At 36.7% G+C, this 22,812-nt stretch overlaps 1 protein-coding gene across 4 annotated transcripts in view; it reads left to right on the top strand.

The window, feature by feature from the left end:
* Positions 1 to 21,611, top strand: part of LOC145491103 (oxysterol-binding protein-related protein 8-like) — a 34,040-nt gene extending 12,429 nt beyond the window's left edge. For 3 of the 4 annotated variants that reach the window (XM_081470240.1, XM_081470243.1, XM_081470242.1), the window contains 21 exons: positions 944 to 1,021; positions 1,334 to 1,435; positions 2,073 to 2,153; positions 3,576 to 3,783; positions 4,475 to 4,547; positions 5,575 to 5,645; positions 5,806 to 5,834; positions 6,298 to 6,352; positions 7,154 to 7,233; positions 7,744 to 7,809; positions 8,879 to 8,991; positions 9,367 to 9,448; positions 11,427 to 11,619; positions 12,046 to 12,144; positions 12,414 to 12,511; positions 12,688 to 12,777; positions 13,150 to 13,197; positions 13,564 to 13,676; positions 14,444 to 14,486; positions 16,166 to 16,320; positions 17,623 to 21,611. In XM_081470240.1, coding sequence (XP_081326366.1) covers positions 944 to 1,021; positions 1,334 to 1,435; positions 2,073 to 2,153; positions 3,576 to 3,783; positions 4,475 to 4,547; positions 5,575 to 5,645; positions 5,806 to 5,834; positions 6,298 to 6,352; positions 7,154 to 7,233; positions 7,744 to 7,809; positions 8,879 to 8,991; positions 9,367 to 9,448; positions 11,427 to 11,619; positions 12,046 to 12,144; positions 12,414 to 12,511; positions 12,688 to 12,777; positions 13,150 to 13,197; positions 13,564 to 13,676; positions 14,444 to 14,486; positions 16,166 to 16,320; positions 17,623 to 18,136 — 2,391 coding nt within the window. In that variant the 3' untranslated portion in view covers positions 18,137 to 21,611. The remainder of the gene's footprint in view (positions 1 to 943; positions 1,022 to 1,333; positions 1,436 to 2,072; positions 2,154 to 3,575; positions 3,784 to 4,474; positions 4,548 to 5,574; positions 5,646 to 5,805; positions 5,835 to 6,297; positions 6,353 to 7,153; positions 7,234 to 7,743; positions 7,810 to 8,878; positions 8,992 to 9,366; positions 9,449 to 11,426; positions 11,620 to 12,045; positions 12,145 to 12,413; positions 12,512 to 12,687; positions 12,778 to 13,149; positions 13,198 to 13,563; positions 13,677 to 14,443; positions 14,487 to 16,165; positions 16,321 to 17,622) is intronic. The other variant, XM_081470241.1, reaches the window with a different exon arrangement.
* Positions 21,612 to 22,812: the final 1,201 nt, after the last annotated feature.

The following is a 22,812-nucleotide window of genomic DNA, read 5'->3' as shown; positions in this document are numbered from 1 at the left end:
TTACCGGTCATGTTAGTTAGTTGCGTATAAACAGGGGTTATTTTAGGTCTTGTAGGAAAAAGAGGGGCATCTGTCAGGAGGCCTTATTTGTATGTTTATGGTGCTTATAAGTGGGGCCATTGTATCTGGGATTTTATGGTATATGGTAATAATATAAATTTAGCCAAACCTAAAAGCGGAACTCTCAGTTGTTCAAAGCTCAATTAAGCTAACCCAAGATAAGCGATAATTTTGATTTAAGTTTTGTAAATTTGCATTGAAGTTTTCTGTATATTGTGTGGCCTTCTGGTATGAGTTTGAGTAATCTCAAACTGCACGAAACAAAAGCAGTGAAAAACATTTGTATACAGGAGAAATTTATACTTTGGTTGACTTTTGATCCTGGGTTAGCTTTAACCGGCTTCCAAACAACTATTTACAACAAGTTAACCCGAAATGAACCCGTGATCCAACCAAAAACCAGCCTTTGGTCAGCAGTCAACTTAAAAAAAACGTGTGAACCTTATGAGCTCTAAACTTGAGCCTGTGATATAGTCACGTGATATTGGTCAACAGGTACCTTGTTTTGACAGGTGTCAATTGACTATAACTGGAGTGTGGCTGCCATCTTGCGCAACTCCGCCGTCGTTGTTGTCATGCGTACATGTCCACAGGCAATACCGCCTGATCACCTTGAGAAAATCAATTCATGGGTTTCCTTTACTTTCCTTTATGGGTATGGTGTTCTGCCGGAGCTCCGCTAAAAATGTGTGTTGAGTATTGATGTCTAGAGTTTGCAGTTGAGGATCTTCAATTTATTGTTATGATATTGGCATGTCGATCATATTCTCCCTACTAACACAATACAAAATGCAGTGAAATCCCTGGGGAGAATTTTCATGCTGGGACATAAAAGTTAAACTGTTTAGTACATAATTGTCTAAGAGATCCATTTTTGAAACAGCAGCATCTGGAGAAGAAACTCTCACAGACTGAAAGATCTCCTAACTTTCCAAGGAAGACAACCAAGGAGTCTTTCAAGGTATGCTAGACAATTAACCCTTATATATTGAATGTTTATCTCGAAAGTTTGGCCTGCTGTTATGGAACTTGATGTTGTTGATCTTGCAAATGAAATTTCTTCTTCAGTTATGGTAGTTGTAAGGAATATTTTGTTAAGGTACAAGCAGAAACTTGTGCAATAAAGCAAAAAATGATATAATATAGTAGTTTACCATTACAGTGTACTGAACTGATTAAGAAGCTTCTTAGCAGATTTAGTTTCTCAGAGTTAATTTAAATATTCACAATGCATTATTATTTTTATTCTTTCTTAATTAAATTACTTGTGCAGGCCATGAAAGAGAGTTACAGACAAGAACAGAAGCGAAGAATAAAGGAGTTATCAAGTGCATTGAAGGACCCTTCAGTTATTATTCTTTCATCTTGGCTCAAGGTAGAAGACAATGTTGCTTTTAAGTGCTCCCACAAGTGACCAGCTCGAGTTACTACCACCACTGTGAAACCCTGCTAGAATATCAATTCAGTTGTACATGTAATTTAAAGCCCCTGTGACCACTCCTAAGCTCGCTGTTGTAAACAACCAAAAATGGTCTCGCAAAATTTTTGTTGAATTTCACGGGTCTTGCAGTCTCATTTTTTTTAGCTGTTATGTGCATCCCGTGGTCTTGATTTTTTGGCAAAACTGTCTGGCAGTCTTGATTTTTAGCAATGGTAAGAAAGTCTTAAAGTACCAGTTTGTTTGTTTGTTTGTTTTTTTATTTAAAAGACGTCTGAATGTCTTAGAATCTGAAGGTCTCAAGCTCCCATTTTAAACATTTTAAAGTCTCAGTCTCTCAATTAAAGAAGTCAAAACGTCTTGGGCTTGCAAAAAAAAAAAAAAAAAACTTCATGCAAAGTCTCGCATTTACCATTCACCACCCCACTATTTGCCACCACTATTTTGAATCCCCAAGTTGTTCTTTCACTAGAGTTTCAACTGCATATTATATATTTTCTGTATTTGTAGAGGTGGCTAGTATAATGTGGTTCTAGGAACTTGTGGCAATGTGTTTGTTTAATTTTAATTTCAGGTACGTGGTACACTGAAAGGTTGGGCTAAGTTCTGGTGTGTTGTGAAGCCGGGAATGCTGCTTATTTACAAAAGTGCAAAGGTATTATCAAAATCCATCTGTCTACTATCAAATCAATAATTCTATGAAACAAAACAAAAATGTTTATGACTTCATCTCTGCGTCTGTACTGTGATTGATCACAAGTTAGAACCAATCAAACTGCAAGAGAATAATAGACCATTTTCGTATTCTCAGTATTGGACTGGAACTACCTTGCAACTGAGGCTAATTAACAATTAGACCCGTAGCCCGCAAGGGCTACAGGTCAATAGCCCATGAGGCCAAGCCGAATGGGCTATAGACCCGTGGCCCTTGAGGGCGAAGGGTCTAATTGTTTTAGTATCACCCAACTAGTCGGACAGAAAAGGCAACAATAATGTTAGCAAATGCAAGTTGAAGAAATATTTATTTGGGAATAAAACGAAAGAAAGCGTCAAGCTCGATGGCGCCAATTTCGCTACTCAATGACTATTACTAATAGTCCCCTAGTAGCGTAGCCAATCAAAATGCAAGATTTGCATTAGTCCACTAGTTGGGTGATACTAATACACCTTATTCCGAAATGGCCGTCATTTTAGTCTTCTTTTGTTGACTTGCAAATTAGCCCCTGTTGCCTCAATTTAGGGAAAATATTCCTTTGAATTTTAAGTTTAAGAACGAGGCAACAAGGGCTAATTTGCAAGTAAACAAAAGAATACCAAAAAGGCGGCCATTTTGGAATAAGGTATATGGGGGGGGGGGGGGGGATCTTTTCAAAGGCAAATGGGATTCATCTCTTTTTAATGATATTTCACAGCATGAGCCTCCATTGCAAGCTACTTCCAGTCCAATACCGAGAATACGAAATGGCCTCTTCAACATACCATATAAAAATTAACATACCTATTTACAAGTATTTTTGTTACTAAGAAATCTATTTTCTCATGCAGAAAATACTTATTATCGTGGTCCCTTATTTGTTTGTGGCTGATGTACTGGACTCTTATTTCTCTTTCATGGTAATATTGTATTCCTGCTTGTAATGTTGATGACCCTTTACTCTTTTCTTTGTCTTTTCTCAATCTCTAATGACTCTGTAAGTCACAAAAAAAAAACAGCCCATTGTAATGTGAATGATCACAAGCAAAATTTGTGATAATTTATATCTGGTACTATTAATCAAATGATACATTACTGGGCTCAGTAGTTCAAAAGCCTGTTAATGCTAACCCAGTCCATAAAAATCAAACAAAATATAAAATTTTCTGGCATGAAAATGTTTTATGTCTTGTGTAGTTTGAGATTATTTAGACTCAAAGCAAAAGGCCAAACAATATAAACAATATGTTACTGCAATGATACAAAACTGAAATAAAGATTCTTGCTAATCATGGGTTAGCTTAAAATCAGGCTTTGAATAACCCGGCCCAGGAGACTACATTGTACTTCATATATTGACACATCCCTGCTTTGATTTGACAGCATGGCCAGTGGGTGGGTACTGTGCTCTTGACTGGTTGTGAAATTCTGCAGAGGCCATCCAAGAAAGAAGGATTTTGCTTTAAGATCTACCATCCCCTGGAGCACTACATTTGGTCAACAAAGGGTCCCAAGGGGGAGTTAGCAGGGTCAATTGCTCAACCCATGCCTAAGGATCATCTAATCTTACGGGCAGATTCAGAATCTGATGGTGAGAATCACATCTGATTAGAAATTAAGTTTGATTTGCAATGGCAATATTGGCAAGATAAGAAGTCTTCCTGGTCTTGTCGCTGTCATATCTCATTACTTGATGATTGATAGTCTATTCATGCTTAAGTGCGCATCATCAGGTTATGATGCACATGGGAAGTTTGAAGAGCCTGAAAAAAACATAAGAGTAGCTTAAGGCACAGACTGGCTTCTTGAGTGCTCTTTAAACTTCTCAAGTGCATCAATATATGCACAGCTAAATTAAAAGCACAAATCAGTTGTCTTACCAACCTGCCAATGCCAATAAATGTACTGTTGAATCCTGCTTTTTCAAACTCTCAAGGGAAACAAAAAATAGTTCCAATCCAAGGGAAATGGTTCGACTTCTAAGTAACTGAGAATTTGAATTAGCAGGGTCTAACTGTACAATGACATCACACACTCAAAATGAAAAATTTCTCTGGCAAAGCAAAATTAACTTTGCTCTTGCCATGAGCACATGTATGATGCATGTATCTAGGTATACTGAGACAGTGGGGCTTTGTTAGCTATGACATAAGTTATGTTGAACATTTCAAAATACAAGCAAGCTCTGAAGAAAGAATCTGTGACAAAGCTCTACCCACTTAAGTCATGTTACAGGCTTGCTATATGAGACACTAGATCTTGGTGCAATACTTGTGATTCAGGTCACTGTTGGCTGGATGCATTAGAGGTTGCTCAAAACCAGGGATACACCATTCAAAAGGACAACAAGGGAATGTATGTGTCTTAAATTAATAATTAAGCAGGGCTCAAAATTAACTTTTTCGTTCGGGAGCCAGCTGGCGACTAACGGAAAAATTTTGGTCGCCAGATCGTAAATTTTGGTTGCCAACTTATTTTATAAATAACTTACACAAGAACACGATTTTATACGTTACTTTGCATGCAAGAAAAGTCACAATTGAAGAACGAAAGCAATTAGAAACAACATGAGTAACACTTAGTTATAAAGCTACCGTTGTTCTCAGTTGATATGTCTCTGGTCCGAAGGTGATGGTTGTCTCCATAGTCATTTTATTTTTAAATGAAGCGAAGCATAAAACGTTTTAAGTCCGTGGTTTTCATTGTGAGACAAACACGGGTCCTTGCATATTTTCCCTTTGCTACTTCTTCGAAATGCCGTTCTTTATGTTTGACTTGCTTTCCTCGAAGGATTCAAAGTTTGGATTAACCTTTTGCCTGAATCTTTATTCCCCGCACATAAAAACTCACGTAATTCCTTCAACTGATTGGTATCTGCCGCCATTTTCGCGGCAAATGAAAAGCACATGGTGTTGAAGTGCGCCTGCGATCCCAGTTTCAGAAGAAGCCGCTGAAACAATATGGTGCACCGTGAACGCAGTATCGACGTGTCGAAATACATTCAATTTTTCCGATTATCTTGTAATATTCAGACATTATTTTACTGGGAAAGGAAAGGTGAGTTTTATACTAGCTACCATATCCGATTGATTTCCTAATATAAAGGTTTAAAAACAAAAGTTGTGTCGTGGTTTTCTTTAGTTATCGGACAAAACGCGAGTTGCCAGTGCTCAATTTTTGGTCGCAATTTCGAGCCCTGTTAAGTTGTATTTTAGACTGTTGAAATATTAATGAAGAGTTAGTGTTGACATGCTCACAATATTAATCTAATGTATTGATCCATGTGGTGTTTTCAGAATGAGCTGCCTGATATATCAAAACGCCAACAAAATTGAGGGCAGAAAGTGATTCAGTATTAACTATAAAGTATGCTTAATTGCAGGTTAAGTGAGCTCTATGGAAAAGATGACAAGGAAGACAGAGACGATGAAAGTGGGATTCCAGGCATTCAAGGTAAAACATTTTTGTTCCCTGATTTTTGTTTCGTATGCCTACTTGTATTAGACAACCAATGAACTTGTATGTCCTGGTAGGATTATTTGTCACTTAGTATTAACAAGCTACTAGCTGTTTTGGTTTACCATTTAAAATATTATGTTTCTTCTTTTCACAGATCAGGATGATGATAGCAATGACGCCATGGTCAGTGTTTATTTATTGCCTTGTGACATAAAATAGTATCACATCCCACTCGAAATTGTAGTGTAGTTCATACTGCTTTTAAAACTTTGATGGAATTTTCATGAGTTCTTATTAAAAACATAAATTTTACAGTTTGGTTAACAATATTGACTGTGTTGTACTGTCTCTTACTTTGAACATTGTAACATTTGATATCTAATTAGATCATGTTTTTTCATGTGTTGCTTACAATCAGATGTAAACCAATGGTTCATTTATATATTCTTCCAGTGTACAAACTGTTTATGTAAAAGGTGAATGATTGGAGCTCACTGATTGGGTTTGAAAGATTAAATATCTCAGTTATTGCAAAGCACGTGATTTACTCAGGGTCTTGAAGATCATTAATTGTTGGGGTACCACTGACAAAATTTGATTTAATTGTTTTGCTCAACCTTGTCCAATGATTGCTTGTTATTCACAGGATAAATCAGACTCTGAGAATGAATTGGATGATACTATAGGACCACTGGGTAGAGGTAGGTTAACTCAGTCCTTCCACATTAATTGCATTCAACATTTTGCATGCTACAGACTTCAGGCCTACTTTAGGGACTGGAACTAGAACCATGTGCCAAATAAGATATTATCAATTTAATCTCAGCTCCACTTGGTAAAGTGCAGTAAGCCTGTCCAACAATATTTTTAGTGCAGGAAACCAGTTTAACTGGCCATTTGTAGTTCCCTTAGGTCACTTTACTGCATGCAACACAGAACATTAAAACGTCTGGACTTTGGAAAAGCAAAACCTTCCCTATCAGACCTGTTACTATTAGCTTAGACCTTAGTATGATTTTTATAATTTTATTCTGCTCTCCGTGAGTTACAACCTTTTTGGAAGCCTTTAATCTTATCTCTTCCCAAACCACAAACTTAACTACTAGTGGACTTCAATCATTCAGTTATTTATCAGCAAAACTATGGAATTCTCTCTAAGATAATTTGCAAACCTGTTCCCAGTTACAGGAATTTAATCCGTAACTTAGATAATATTTAATGCTTGACAAAGAATTATGTGCTAGGTATAATTACATTCACCCTGGGGTTTATAGTTACTGTCTTATATTGTATTTTTTGCTTGGAGACATTAGCTTGATAAATAGCTACTCTTAAATTTTAATTGAAGTAAAGTTTAGGTATCTATGATGACAATGAGGGTACTAAAATGTACCAAGACAAAAAAAATGCAGCTTTAAGATATAGAATTATAACATGGTAAAGATCAGATCAAACAGTAATGTAGAAACAAATTAACCCACATAGTGTTCTCTTTCACACAGAAGGTGATGATGAGGTGGAAGAAGGACCTATCGTAGAAACAGTTTACATCAGTGAGAAGGGAGAGGAGTATTTAGGACAGGTTAATACTTCTATTTGTTTCCTTCTATGTTTAAACTGCTAGATACATTCTAGAGACATACTTAAAAACTTTTTGCACATTTTGGTAAAAACAAAATAAAGTAGTTATAGGCAAGTTAAGGTCACGTTTTCTCCAGTTTCATGTGTGTTTCGTTAACATAAAATCAGGCTTTCACTCACAAATTGAAAAGTGAGGAGTCCACTAAATATGCTTTTCAATAAAACTTTAAAAGCTCCCTGAGTAAATTTTTGATTAAAAATAGGAGACCACAGGACACTCCCACATGCTCAGAGTCTCGCATTTGACTAAAATTGCAAAATAAAATGCAACACAGTGCTATAAGAAAGAGACCCAAAGCTGAGTAAGGAGGATTTATGTGCTTCAAGAATGCTCAAAGGTTGAATGAATTTTCAACATCACAAGAAATGTTTGGAGATCGGACAGGAGAATTTTTGTTGCCCATGATTTCACAGATTGAACTTGAGCAGACCTGTTATTTTTTTGTAATAGGAAGGTGAGGCATTGGAGGAGATTGAAGATGAAAACAAGAGTATTCTTTGGGCACTTCTCAAACAGGTTAGCATGTGTAAATAGTCTATCCTTAATTTTGGTATAAATTAAGCTTGCCTATTACATATACTTCTTTAAATTGTTCTGATACAGTAGTAGTATTGCTTTCCAAACCATTGCAATAACTGCAGTTATGGCTAGTTTTGAGGGTTACTGTTGTAAACATTGTCTTTGAAGAACTTCACTAAGATACCACAATTGGAAGGTGGCTCCCTATAGTTTTACGATCGCATGTGCACATAGGAGGAAAGCTCAAGCAATCTGCGCGTGCTCAAAGGAAAATGTAAGTGTTTCTCGATTTTTATGACGTCAACATGAGCACAAAAAGCAAAACTGACAGTAAATTTTCCCGCATTTCCTTCGGTGAATGTTTTTAAAATTTGGCTCAGTTGCAACCACATACAATTCCTATAAAATACCGTATTTTTGTTAAAATCTGTTAGAGCTAATCTAATGTATTTTGAAGAATGGCAAGTTACAGAATATTGGATAAACTGTGTGAACAACCTTAACTTTTTACCAATTCAAAATGTCAGGCAATATCATTTCCATGATGTGGCAAAGTATGAAAAAGTTTCACCAAAGGAAAGTATAAATATTTAGGAGTTTAGGCTGAAATGAGAAATATATCTGCCTGCCATTGGATGAGATGTTGCCATGGTAACAGCCTTGATCCAAAAATTGACAATCCAAAAATAAGCCTTATTTTAACAGTACCCATACTTAGTAAATCTCAACAGGGAAAACTTTAAGACAAATTAACTAAGGTTCTTTTTCTAACTCGCGCTCTATACGGAGGGTGTTCATAAATACTCTTGGGAGCCACCTTAATTCAGTCATGCATCTACAGAACTTGTGAGACAGTCAAGAATATAATTACTTAACATTATTTGACTAAAATGATCAAATGTTTTCACATCATAATTATCTCCCCAAAGATGGCTTACTGGGAAGAGTAGTTACCCAGAACTCTGGTATGTTGATGGTGCAGTGTTCCACCCAAAGGGAGAAAGGCAGTGTAACATTGTAATCAGTGTAGAGTTTATTTGATGATTTGCTGTGTTTTGGCTAACAGGTTAAACCAGGAATGGATCTTTCCAGAGTAACTTTGCCAACCTTCATTCTGGAACCCAGGTCATTTCTTGACAAACTGTCTGATTTCTATTTCCATGCTGATATTCTGTCGAGGTAAATACTATGACCCACTAGTCTGTAATACTGTAATATTACACAATAATTTATTGTAAAACCCTAACTTTAAGTCAAAGGTTTATCCAGTATGTTCTGCTTTGGAAAACCTATGTCCAGTTGAACTCATGCTGCATTTGTTTCGCCACAACGCATTGCACAAGTTTTACAGTGATAGAAGATATTTGATCAAAAGGACGCATGTTTCCTATTAACAGAAAATGGTGTTTAAGCTTCATAGCCTTTTGCATGCTTTGAGTTCTTGTGACATTAACCAACATTCTTTATAATCTTTATCATCAGGGACAATTTAGGGTTCAAAATGTAACTTTCTGTAGTTAATTTCTTGATTGTTTTGTTACATTGTCATTATAGAGCTGCCAGAGAAGAGAATGCCTACAGCAGGATGAAAGAAGTAGTGAGATGGTATGTGTCAGGATTCTACAAGAAACCAAAGGTTAGTAAAGAAAATCTGAAGAATATTTCACTATGATAATGAAGAAAAAAGTCACAAATTTCATCTTTTTAAGCATGGTGAAAATCAGGACAAATCAGTGGCGCTGTCTACTTGCAAACAGAAAAAATATTATATTGTCACACACGCTTTTTACTCGTTTCCGATCTTCCCGTAGAAATTTATTCCACCCACTTTAAATTGAAACACGGTAACTGAAAATAACAAAATTACAAACACGGGAATGAACATAAAATAACTAGCAATGACCGAACATGAAGAATGCGGAAAAGCGGCAAAGTGAAATAAACGAAGAAACTTACAAGATGAATTTGATGAACCAAAGACGAACCGAAAAGCTGTAACAAATCCAAAGATGCTCACAGAACCCAAAGACGCTACTAACTAAAATAAATTACATGCGAACTGAACTTGTAGAGTATGCAAATGGGCATAACATATCAGGGCTTGAAATTAACTTTTTCGTTCGGGAGCCAGCTGGCGACAAACGGAAAAATTTTGGTCGCCAGATCGTAAATTTTGGTTGCCAACTTATGTTATAAATAACTTACACAAGAACACGATTTTATACGTTACTTTGCATGCAAGAAAAGTCACAATTGAAGAACGAAAACAATTAGAAACAACGTGAGTAACACTTAGTTATAAAGCTACCGTTGTTCTCAGTTGATATGTTCCTGGTCCGAAGGTGATGGTTGTCTCCATAGTCATTTTATTTTTAAATGAAGCGAAGCATAAAACGTTTTAAGTCCGTGGTTTTCATTGTGAGACAAACATGGGTCCTTGCATATTTTCCCTTTGCTACTTCTTCGAAATGCCGTTCTTTATTTTTGACTTGCTTTCCTCGAAGGATTCAAAGTTTGGATTAACCTTTTGGCTGAATCTTTATTCCCCACATGTAAAAACTCACGTAATTCCTTCAACTGATTGGTATCTGCCGCCATTTTCGCGGCAAATGAAAAGCACATGGTGTTGAAGTGCGCCTGCGATCCCAGTTTTGGAAGAAGCCGCTGAAACAATATGGTGCACCGTGAACGCAGTATCGACGTGTTGAAATACATTCAATTTTTCCGATTATCTTGTAATATTCAGACATTATTTTACTGGGAACGGAAAGGTGATTTTTATACTAGCTACCATATCTGATTGATTTCCTAATATAAAGGTTTAAAAACAAAAGTTGTGTCGTGGTTTTCTTTAGTTATCGGACAAAACACGAGTCGCCAGCTGGCGACCAGTTCTGAAAATTTAGTCGCCAGTGCTCAATTTTTGGTCGCATTGGTGACCAGTGAGTTGCAATCTCGAGCCCTGCATATACAAAATGCCACAAAACAAAGGAAACTAATTACACAAAACTTAACACCAAACACAAAGCTAAAAGCACAAACAAATCTCACAAATTCTGGCACCTACATATTATGAGCATTGTTCTGCTAAAGAAAGAGTTGAAACCATGATTACAGTATATATCTGGCTCTGCACACCACTGAAAGCGATCGTCTGTAGGAAAAAAGATGGCAGCTGACCATTTTTCCACAATATCTTCCAAACTTAACACATCCCATTAGGGACAGGGAAAGCCATATTTTGGCAATATGGACCCTATACTAACCAGTACTGTGTATGCTAGTTTGAGGTTTTTAGAATGTTTCAGTATTTTTGAATGTTGGTAAGGTTTTCATGTATTAGGAATTGTGGGCAAATGTACCAATGCTAACTTTTTCCCATGGAGGATTCCACTGAGCTACAAGAGCATTAAGGGAGCTGGCAATAAGTGGGAAGTTTGTTGTATTTGATTTTAATTGCATGGCATAGCTCCCAGGAGTCTCCTGTTTCTGTTGTGTCTTGTATAGTGTATTTTGTTGTGGGCAAAAAGGCCTTTTTGTTTGTCATTGTTGCCTGGCACTTTTGAACTTGTTAAACAATTGACTGATGCTACCATTTGCTTGGTCACTACCAGGGCTTAAAGAAACCTTACAATCCTATTCTGGGTGAGACATTTCGCTGCTTTTGGCTTCACCCAAATGGTACCAAGACACACTTTGTAGCCGAACAGGTTTCACATCATCCTCCGGTGTCAGCATTTTATGTGTCCAACAGAAAGGAGGGGTACGTGGTCAACTGTTCATGCCTGGCCAAGTCAAAATTTTATGGTGAGCTCTAGTTTTTCAGCTGTTTTAAAGGATGCCTTGTTGTCAACTTGTTTGTGCTCAAAGCAAATTATTGATAAATGAAGATGTGGACTGTCAACTTTGATTTGTATTTAAATGGCATAACACCATTTCTTAGAACTTTTTGAAAACAATTTGTGAATGTACAATCCCTTGTAATCTTTATTCTATTTCGCTTGTTATGCCTGAATATGGACTTTTATCTACACTGTGTATTAGTTAGTTTTTGTATAGAGAGAGCCTTCTGGTAAACCAGAAAAGAGTTCCTCTCTTCAAGCAGACTTTTTGTGCTATGTGGAAGACTTCTGATCATCTAAAAATCAGATTTTTTTTTTTGTCAACCCCTTTCTGCAGTCACTCAATATTTTACATCAATGTTTTGGAACAATGTTTTTTTTCTTCCCCCAGGAAATTCATCTTCTGCCATTTTGGATGGAACTGCAACAATGACTCTTCTGCGGTTTGGAGAAGAATATGTGATGTCCATGCCTTATGCTCACTGCAAAGGTTTGTTCTAATATATCAGGGAGCGTAACCAAACTCTGATCCAATCAGATGTTGACCTGAACTAGTACGTCACTTAGCAAATGTAATGTATAGTACAATAGCTTTACATGTGTGCTATACCTTTTAGTTCATTTCTTAGCAACCTTCTTCAGAACATTATTACTTCTTCAATATTTTTCTCAACTGTTCAGTGTTTAGTGAGTTGCTGTTGTATAATATGCTGTTACCGTAATGGGAGCTTACAATATTTTTTGTTTTTTGTTCTCCAGGTATTTTGATCGGCACTCTAACAATGGAATTGGGAGGTGTCGTCACCATAAACTGCGAGAAGACTGGGTACAAGGCTGAAATTGAATTTAAACTCAAGGTATAAGCAGAAATTTTCTTGATGTGATTAAATGGCCTAATTTTATTAGCATAACCCCATGTGTGCTTTACACTTGATAAACACACAAGCAGTAATTGACATGGTGTGTATCGGTATACTGCTCAGATTCTCTATCAAGGTTTTCAAAATGCTGTTTAATTGTTTCTTTTTTGTAGCCCTTCTGGAAGAAGAGTGGAGAATCCAATTACATTAATGGCAAGATAAAAATGGGCAAGGAGACGCTGTGTAGGATAGAAGGAAAATGGGTTAGTCTGTCCATCAGTCTAGATTTCTGTTTGGTGTTTTTCTAAATTCTTTAGTTCTTTACTAGCTGTCATATTAGCATTGGTAACTGCACAGACTTTCTGTAGTATGGCAGCTGGTAACTGACACAACAATTGGTGAACCAGCAAGACAATTTTGAAGATCAGAAGAACAGCCTGGCCTGTAATGAATTGCTAATTATTTTTCATCTTTACTTATACAAACATAAAAAAGACATTCACAGTCTGGTTACCAAATGCTCTGTATTTGGGTTTTAGATCCATAGATAGAAACTCAAGTATGAGTGTCTTAAGCATTTCAGTGCTATTTGTTTTTTCATCAGTTATTTCTTTCTTGTTGTTTTTTTTTTTTAGGATAGCGAGATTGTTATCACAGACTTGAAATCCCCAATTCCTGCAGGGGTGAGTAGAGGGTTATTTCTGAAAAAAAATTCTTCATTTTATGTTATTATGAATACACTTGTCTAGTTTTATTTTCTGCACTGGGCAATTTCTAATGTACACTTACTTGTGGGTCTCTTCCTACTGCGAAGATTAAAGTATTAATTCTCCTTAGTGTTTGCTCTACAGTTCCTATCATATGTTAGTTTTGAGAATTCAGTGGAACATCAAGACAATATCTCCTAGTTGGTGATTTTCTTTATTGCCATCAGTGTCATCATTTTGAATGGGATACAGTAAAGAAAAAAAAAATCCATATTAATCCCTTGAGACACTTTTTGTGTGATAATTTTTGTAAGATAGGGAAATATTTTTTGGTTGTTTTAGGAGACTGAACCTCTGCCTGAACTGTTTTGGGATCCAACCCCTGAAATCAGAAACCAGAGACTTCCAAGACATTTGGTGGACTACAGCACTCAAGGAGAATTTGAATCTGAGAAGTAAGTATCATGACCTAGTGGATGAGATGAAAGATATCTGATACACTTTTGCCCCTTTGGTAACTGAATGGTAGCCTTGTAAAATCATATTCATTTGATGGTCTACAATCATGGACAAAAGCAGTTGAGATACTCCTCAAAAAAGACCTGTTTCATTGAATGGGTGTGTTTTTCAATCTCCAATTTGACATTTCGACTCCTCTCCCCTTTTCAGTGTTGTAACCACGTGACAGTGTCCACAGAGCGTATTTCAACATTGAAAAGGGGGAGAGGGGGGTTTGGCTATCAACAAAAAAGATATTTTTTGAAATTATGGAAGGACGCCGATAGAAAGCGTTTGTTTTGCTCAAATGTGTCAACACTTTTGTTCATGATTGTAGCTCTCTGCTGTCCTCCTCCCCCCAATTTGTCTCCTTACACAAGGGATATTACAATAACAAGCCCCTGCTCCCCCTTCAAATATTTATTTGTCAATTAACTTACCTAACACTTTTATCACAGAACATTTTATCTCATTTGTATATATTGTGCATGTCACTTAACAAAAAGACATTAGGCTTAGGGAATTTTGTAGGTAAAGTGCAGATTTAAACATTTAATTAGAAAGGCTTTCTCATTGTATATATTGCCAATGTTTAGTTTTTCCATGAGCTGGGTATGTTTTTGAGCTTCACTAAATTACCGCACAAAATTGATGACAGTCCGATTCTGCATTGTGTGTCACTGTGTGGTACTTCTTACATCAAACATCACTATTTACCTTACAGGCTATGGACACATGTCAGTGATGCTATCAGAATGAATGATCAGGTAGGAGAGCTTTGCTTGTTTACAGGCAGTCATCCTAGAGTCACTCTGTTCAGTAGTAAAGCTCAAGAATCTGAATCTTGATCTGAATGAATCTTGAATTATCTGCTGGACAAAGATGGAAAAAGGCTGTTATGACAACTTTTGGGCTTTTTGGATTGCTGACATATTTTTGTGATTTGATAGTAAGAATTTGTAACAGAGCAACGATCTAAGCAGTCTGTTGTCATTATTATCAAATATAATAAGTCAATTTATTCTAGCATTTTCATTGGTTCTTACTTATGAATAAATGGAGGACAGAAGCATAGATGACGTCATTAAGAATTTTTGGTTTCTTTAATATATAGAACAAGTAGAATCTATACCTGACACACAAAATGATCGAAATTAGCGTAGAGTTTTTCGGCTCCTGTGCGACCTCTACGGCTTCTTGTACACTTGAGTAGAACAGTTCCGTATAGAGTAGAGTAGAGCATATGAGTAGATCTCATAGACTATACTTAAGAGTACGATAGATTAGTGTAGCGTAGAGTAGAGTACAGTAGGTTACTTAATTGCAAGGGAAGTCTATCTATCAGTAGATTTAGTAGATTACTGTAGAGTAGAGTACTGTAAAGTCATACAGACTGTTCAATCATGAGGCTTTTGTTCCTTCATTGCAAGGGAAATCTACTCCACTCTACTTGACTCTTCCTCTCTACAAAATTCAGTGTACACTACTTTATTGTACTCTAATATGCTATATAAGTCGCCATACTTTGGTTCCTTATTCAATAGAAATTTACTCCACTGTACTCATATGTAAAGGGTTAATGCACTGGGAGATGTTTGTTCCTTTGTTTATAGTGAAATCCATTTCACTGTACTTTACATTCTACGTTGCTATGCTACGATAAACTACTTGAAAAAAAAAACTACTATATTATATTTCGACTCGACTGTATGCTTAGCTACCCTTCATTACGCTCTTATTATTGATTTTACATGTTATTGGAGGCTAAAATTGTATGCTCATTTTGTGCTGGGCATACTACTCAACCTTGCCAGCTCTACTCTACTCTATGCTACACAGTACGGTCGTGGACCTTCAAACAAAAATCTTGGCATGTTTGTTTTCTCCATTGATGTATGCCAGGCTTCATAACCAGTCCCCTCTATTAACTATGCTCTGCTCTACTCTACTCTACTCCACTCCACTCCACTCCACTCCACTCCGCTCCGCTCCGTGCCGCGCCGCACCACTCGGCGCCACTCTGCGCCACTCTACTCTACACTACTCTACTCCATGCTACTCTACTCTATGCTACTCTATGCTATGCTACTCTACTCTATGCTATGCTACTCTACTCTACTCTAAAATTCGATCATTTTTTGGGACACATTTGGTAGAGTCCATGTTGCTGTGCATCTGTTCAGTAATAGATCACAGATGTCAAAATGAGGCAAGAACATGAGTTACACACTTGCCTTATAGCTTGTGTGCCACTTTGTTGTTCTTACCACACTTTGACGTCATTTGTGGTATATTACTGAACAGACACACAGCAACATGGAATCTATTTGCTAATCCGACAACTAAAGTTCACAGTTCTAACAGATTGCAATATAAAAATCTGGCTCTCATTTCAATTTTTTACCAAAGAATACTCATTTCTCTTTCTCTGTCAAAAATGGTTTAGGAAAAGGCAACAAATGAGAAGTTTATTCTTGAAGAAGCACAGCGGAAGGGTCACAGGGAGAGAAGAGAAGCAGGAGTGGAATGGATTCCTAAACTGTTTGAACGAGATCCAGTTGCACCTAATGCAATCAACCGGTGGCTTTACAAGTACAGAGAGTAAGTGATGTATAAACTGTCATTTGCATTATTTTGTTGTCCTCTGTTTGGTAAGTGTTCTCCCCAAAATTTGAAGTCGGCAGAGAATGACTAGTAATAGCCAGCACTGAGCAGTCAGAACCATATAATGTCATTACCAAAAGTCTCATCATTATAACCTCTATATGTCTAGTAAGTTTGGTTGAAGTAGTGAGAAAGGTATTTTTAGGTGATACACATTCGGAGGCAGTGTAGTGTCACATGAGGTATAAACTGAAGCCAAAAGTAGTTGCTGGTTTATGTACAGTTTACACAAGGACACTAGCTAATATCATTGAGATTCTTGAGTTTTCATCCAATTTCTCAAACTCATTAAGTGTAAACAAAGGAAATCATGACCGTGACGGTGTTTAGATATCTGCTCTTAATTAGCATAGATTTTTATGATTTTACATCTCCATTTTCTCCTTAGTTTTAGTTTCGATTGAGAAGATATATCAACCACTCAAGACAGTGTTTGACCACATTTCCAAACACCTCGAAGTTCGTCCAAAATACTGTGCTGCACATCGTTTTTTCAACTCTCTTCTCAGTGTTTGGAAATGTGGTCAAACATGGTCTTCCGTGTCTGATATATTGCGTGCATTTTGCTGTTCCAGAAAATATCCATACTCCCCCCACAGAAAGGATTGGAATTTCCTGGGGAGTGGGGAGTTCTGGAAGACAAAAAAATTTTTAAGAAATATCCTAAAGCTTAACTGGAATTTCCAGAGGAATGGGGAGGTCTTAGAAAAAATCCCTTCCGTGGGGGAGGTATCTATATTTTCTGGAACTACACATTGCTTTCAGCCTGGAGGGGCAATGTAAAGGTATTAGAAGCCAAAAAAAAAAACTTAAAGAATTTTTCCTAGGTTCATTAATTTTTGCATCCTGAAAATTTCAAGAGCAGCCAGTGTGCTCAGGACTACTGGATGGTGATTTTAGCTGGTCATTGGTGAAGAAAACTGCATGGTGTGGCTGGTCATATGCATCCTCGCCCCCCCCCCCCCCCTCCTTGAACATTCCCTATGTTGCAGGGCAATATTGCTTACCCCTAACATATTGAGGGAATATGAGCTTTCATTTCAGTGTTTTCTTTTGCTGTCTTCCTTCTGGTTGGTGGGGGTGGGGAGGAGGGCATAGCTCACCTTCATGTTAATCTCAAGATGAGTGAATGCCGCGACAAATGACAGGCAAAGAGCCACAATTAGCTTATCAAACAGTAGATACTGGACTTCCACTCAACAACAACACTATTCATATTTACTTGATATATCTTTCTAGTGTAAGACCATGGGACCCAATGACAGACCTAAAGGAATATGAACATGATGGTATTGTCAAGACACAGTACAGACTTAAAGCACCCATGGTGCGAACAACCAGCCTTCTTAGTGTCCAAGCACCGGATGCCAAGAAACCAATATCAAAACGAAAACGGCCCTTGTCAGGTCGATCTCGGGGCAGCAGTCAAGTGAAAGGATCACGACGGAATTCAATAGACCGTTCAGGTGCGTCTACACCTGATCCCGAAGCCGAACACTCAAGCAGTGTCGAGGACGATGACGATGATTCAAGCATCAAGGAAAGTATTGACCTGGCAAGTCTAGAGAAGGTATTTCAACCACTGAAGGATTTGCAGAAGGAATGCGTGCAGCAAATGAGAGCCATCAGAAGTGATCTACGTCGCCATTACTCCTCTCATCAGGATGACCTTACTACACTGCAATTCAAAGACTGGCTCTTGCTACTCCTGTTTGTTATCACTCAGGGTTTCTTCCATTGGTACTACAGATGATCGTGGGTGTTTGTGATTTGGGTTCAAGTACTTTAAACGATCTGAAAAAATTTGAAGAATAATTTGAGTATAGCAAAAAAGAAGTGCCATCATCTTTAAATATTTTATCATCCCAACATGAAGTAAGAGGTTGGCTCTCATTGCAGAATATATTGCCATAAGGAAAGCTCGTTTCTTGAGTATATTTGTAAGGGAAAATGATTCAAAACAAAGTCTGTAAAATACCATCATCTTTAAATATTTTATCATCCCATATTTTAACAAATATGACGAAGTAAGAGGTTGGCTCTCATTGCAAAATATGTTGCCATGAGGAGAGCTTGTGTCTTGAGTATATTTGTGAGGGAAAGTGATTCAAAAAAACAACAAGCATTTTTTCTTGATTAATCATTGAAATACTACAGCGCAAAAATGTTGGAAATCGAGAATTCATTTAGTTTTGCTGCAAACGTTTTAGTATATCATGCAGGAATTTAAGTGGAGAATTTGTCTAAAATGGGTGTCATTGGTTATAAGACCACTGCTACACATGAGGAAATGAAAATGAATTTCATTAAGGCTTTTTTTTTTTCATGTCTGGTGATTTTCCAGGTAATGCTTAACCTTTACATTGTTTTTTTGAAAATGCTACTAACCATCAAATGGCTGCTTTGCAGCATATTCAGAGTGATTCTGGATGATATCCTGAAGAAAACAATTGGTTCTCAAAGTATGTTCATAGCACACTCGTAGTTGTTATGGGCACTGAGTTTTGCCAAAAAACAATTGGTGTGCAAACTATGCTTGTGGTATGTACAGATCAGTGATAATGCGTATTATCTGTGGAAAAGACTTGACTCCAAAGTATGTTTGTAACAGTTCAGGTTAAGCATGCAAGCAGTTCGCACTAGCTAAACATGCCTGCTGCATTTAATTTAGCATCGCTGAGGACAGCGAAGGAGAAATGGATAAAAGCTAAATGATGTTTCTCTTTACTCTTTGTTGGGTATTATTGAAATGTATTCAACATTAATTTTAAAGAATGGCTACAAAGTTGAACAAATGTGATTTCACTTTTGTTCATGCTTTGTAATTGTACATGTATTGTTAATAATACGGATATCGAATGTTGTATTTTTATATCATGCAAGATAGTTGAGATTGTTGTTGGAGGTGACACTTAATGATGTTAAGTAATAGAATCTCAGGGCTGGTCAGATGGCACGACTTTTACTTCCAAATAGTGTGTATCTGTGTAACTGGGACCCAGTTTTGTCGTAAGCAAAAGTTGTGTTGTCTTGATTGGCACCTGTAGATATCTAATGTGATTTTTTTAGATTTTGGGAACCAAGATATAATGATAATAGTAGCTAAGAAAAACAAAACCTGTAAATATCCATCAAATGCCACATCTTTCTTTTCATTTAACCCCCAAACAGGGATATTTTCCCTCATGACATTGTCCATAACCCAGTACACAAGTGTACATGTGTTACTGACAGTAATTTGAGTGAAAAAAAAGTGGCACTATTTGCTGTAATACTCTAACACAAAACATGAACTCACACAACATGCCTCAGTCCATCAGAGTAAGAGTAGCTATTTTGTTTATCCGATCGGGACAAAACCAGTGGAATGTTTTCCCATGTTTTGTGCCAAGCGGATGTCAAATTTTCAGTCATACTTTGTATAAATAAGTACATTAGCAAATTCAAATTGGGGCTTGAAGTGTGAAATTGGCTCTTTTTCAGAGTTGAACTACGTAATATTGCAGCGACCTTTTTGTGGCAAGGAGACATGGGTTTTGTTGTCCCATATTGACAGGTAAGCTACTACTCACATCTTGAGAGCAAGGGAGGACTTGCAGATAAAACATTTCTGCTCTGACAATGGCAAAAACATCTCTTGGTTTACTTGAAAGAATAATGAAAATTGGAAACTCTTCCAGTATTGAAGATTGTTTTCAACAATGGTACTCACCATCACAAATTTAAGAAACAAAATTAGAGATATATATTCAAAGTTCATTATAAACGTTTTTAAAAATTTGTCACAGTGCCCTGCAATATCAGAAACCCTGTACAAAAACAGTCATATTACTGATTAAGAAGATATTTTACCCTTCTATTTATAAAAGTGACACAAATTTATTGGAAAAGTTAAAATTATTTATGATCATGATGTGGGTGTTACTTAATGATAAGAAGTTTTAAGAGCAATTATGTCAAGTTTTTGCTTGATTTTTTTGAAACCCAGTCAATTATTGGACAAATTAAAAGGGTAATCATTGTAATTTGCACTGTATTTGAAATAAACATTATTGGAAATGGAAATAGTTAAGTTCATGAAGTTATTGATAGCAATTAAATTTGAGTTTAAGTCGGTACACTAGCTAGTTAGTGAAGTTTATTTGTTTGTCAATGGATCAGTTTTTTACTATAGCATACATTTTTGGAAATTTAAGATGATTTCTGCTGAACATTTGAGTAATAATGACAAAAATAAAGTTACCAAAAAAACCTCATAGCATGGTAATATTTTGAATACAGTTAAGAAGAATTTATCGAGACTTAGGCTCTCAAGCTGACCCCACGAGAAGAAATTGAATTTGAAGTTATCCATATTTTGATAAAAACAGACATTTCACGTCAGTTCAAAACACAATAACACATGCTTTAAGCATTCTTACAAGGTTTGACCCTAACTTTCTCGAGAATGCTTGAGAATTTAACTGTGGGGTCTCTTACAGAACTGGATTAAAGTGAAATATTTCAAATAGTTTTTTTTTCTTTTTTTTTTTGCACTTATTGCTCAAACTTTGAGCAGAATCAATCTTAATTGTTTAAATTTTACCAATTCACAGCAAAAAACCTCTGAACCAGGTAGAGTTAGTTGGGCAATGATTGTTTTGAAACAAATTGAATATCTACCCATTTTAAATTGCACTGTAGTTACAATTTAATGGCATCGTTTACATCTGATTAATAAAATTGATTTTTCTCATCTGTTGTTGTGTCTGTTGGAAATATGCCAACTGCCTTGTCACTCCTTTGTGGTGTGGTACACTTGGAGTTCTGTGGTTGATGGTGGTTTGGTCCTATTCCATCAAGTCATACTCTCTTTGTTTTTGGGAAATTGTGATTTAATATCATTTCAAATTTTCGTTTCCCTTAGAGGTTTGAAAAATAATTGGTGTTTCCATTGAGTACGCATTTCACATTTCACCAAAAAGGGGGAAAGGTTTCACGCAAACTTACCTAACTTAAACTAAAAAGATTTTGAAACTTCATGCCCAAAATAGAACCCTATTTGACACGTCCATTCCCCTCCCGGTTTTTTTCACCACGGAGCGAAAACCACGTACCACAAAGGAATAATTACAGTAATGCAAAGAGATCAAAGATTGGCATGTCTCAGATAAGCAATGTTTATGACGTGATAATTTTGCGGTCTAAAACAATGATAGAAGGCATAATCAAAATAACAGTTCAGGACAAATTAAGAGCATGTCCACCAGAGGACCAGGCAGAGGTGATACATGCCATCTCACCGATTTCAGTGAAACTTGGCCAGATTGAAGGGCATACCCAATAACTCAAAAAGCCAAAACGGTTTCAAAATTGCAATTTTCCGGGGGGAGTTACACCACCCCCCTACTTTTTTCATATAAATTTCTTTAAATACTACACTAAATGAGGGTAAAAGTAGGGGGCTCTTAAACCTGAGCAATTCATCCAATTCAATTGTGGCTATACATGAGTGTAGATTAGTCCTACATGAGTTATGTACGGGAGTTTCATGTAATTTGATTGATTACCTGTCAATCAATGTAAGCTAATAACTACCCATGTAAAATGGCATAGCAAAGTATGGTGATTTTGAGGCCAAATATCTCCTGTGGCCAAGTCCCTCCCAAAGAGATATCTATACCACGGTTCAGTTCCACCTTTGGTCTGTACGAATTATCAAAAAAAAATTTGGGACCTGCAATTTTTTGTTCGCAGATCGAGCTCAAACCCTGCACATCTTGCACAAGATTTTAGTTTAATGACTGACATCGTAAAAGTTCCTGCATAAACCGCACCCGTAGATTAGCCATAACCCCAAGATGGAAGCTCAATTATTGAAAAGCAACGTAAAGACAATAAAGTTTGAAGTTCCAGTGAAGTTCTAATTGGTATAAAAACCAAGTGCGGTTTCAGAACACTGATACAGCGGCTGTTGCGAGCCTTCAAATGCATTTAAAAGTCTTTAGATAACAAATTTTCACTTGTTATACCTTCTCGTCTTCCTAATTCACTCCTCTTAAACTTGAGATTTTCTCTTGATAACATTATCGCTTCGCCGGAACACTCCATGACATTAAACTTCGTACACCATATCGAAACGATACGAATTAGTGCTTAGTAGCCAAGCTTTGAAATGTGGAGAGGAGTCTGGGCATCACAACACTGAAGAGGACACCTATTTACTTTAGAGGAGTACTACGTACCATCAAGATCTTTGAACGACTACAGCAGGAGAAAAACTTCACACAGACGAGTAGTTGGATAATCCAATGGATAAATGTGGCTGTAAAAGTGATAGCATTCGCAGCTAAACTAGAAGAACTAATAATGATAATTATTTACAATGCTAATAATTTTATCAAAAAGGATCAACAGTGCATTATGATTCTCAAATATTAAATATTTTAA

This window comes from Orbicella franksi, chromosome 6 (assembly GCF_964199315.1).
Source record: "Orbicella franksi chromosome 6, jaOrbFran1.1, whole genome shotgun sequence".
NCBI classification, from domain to species: domain Eukaryota; kingdom Metazoa; phylum Cnidaria; class Anthozoa; order Scleractinia; family Merulinidae; genus Orbicella; species Orbicella franksi.
Note: the sequence above shows the minus strand (reverse complement) of the source record. Positions and strands in the feature narration are given on the sequence as shown.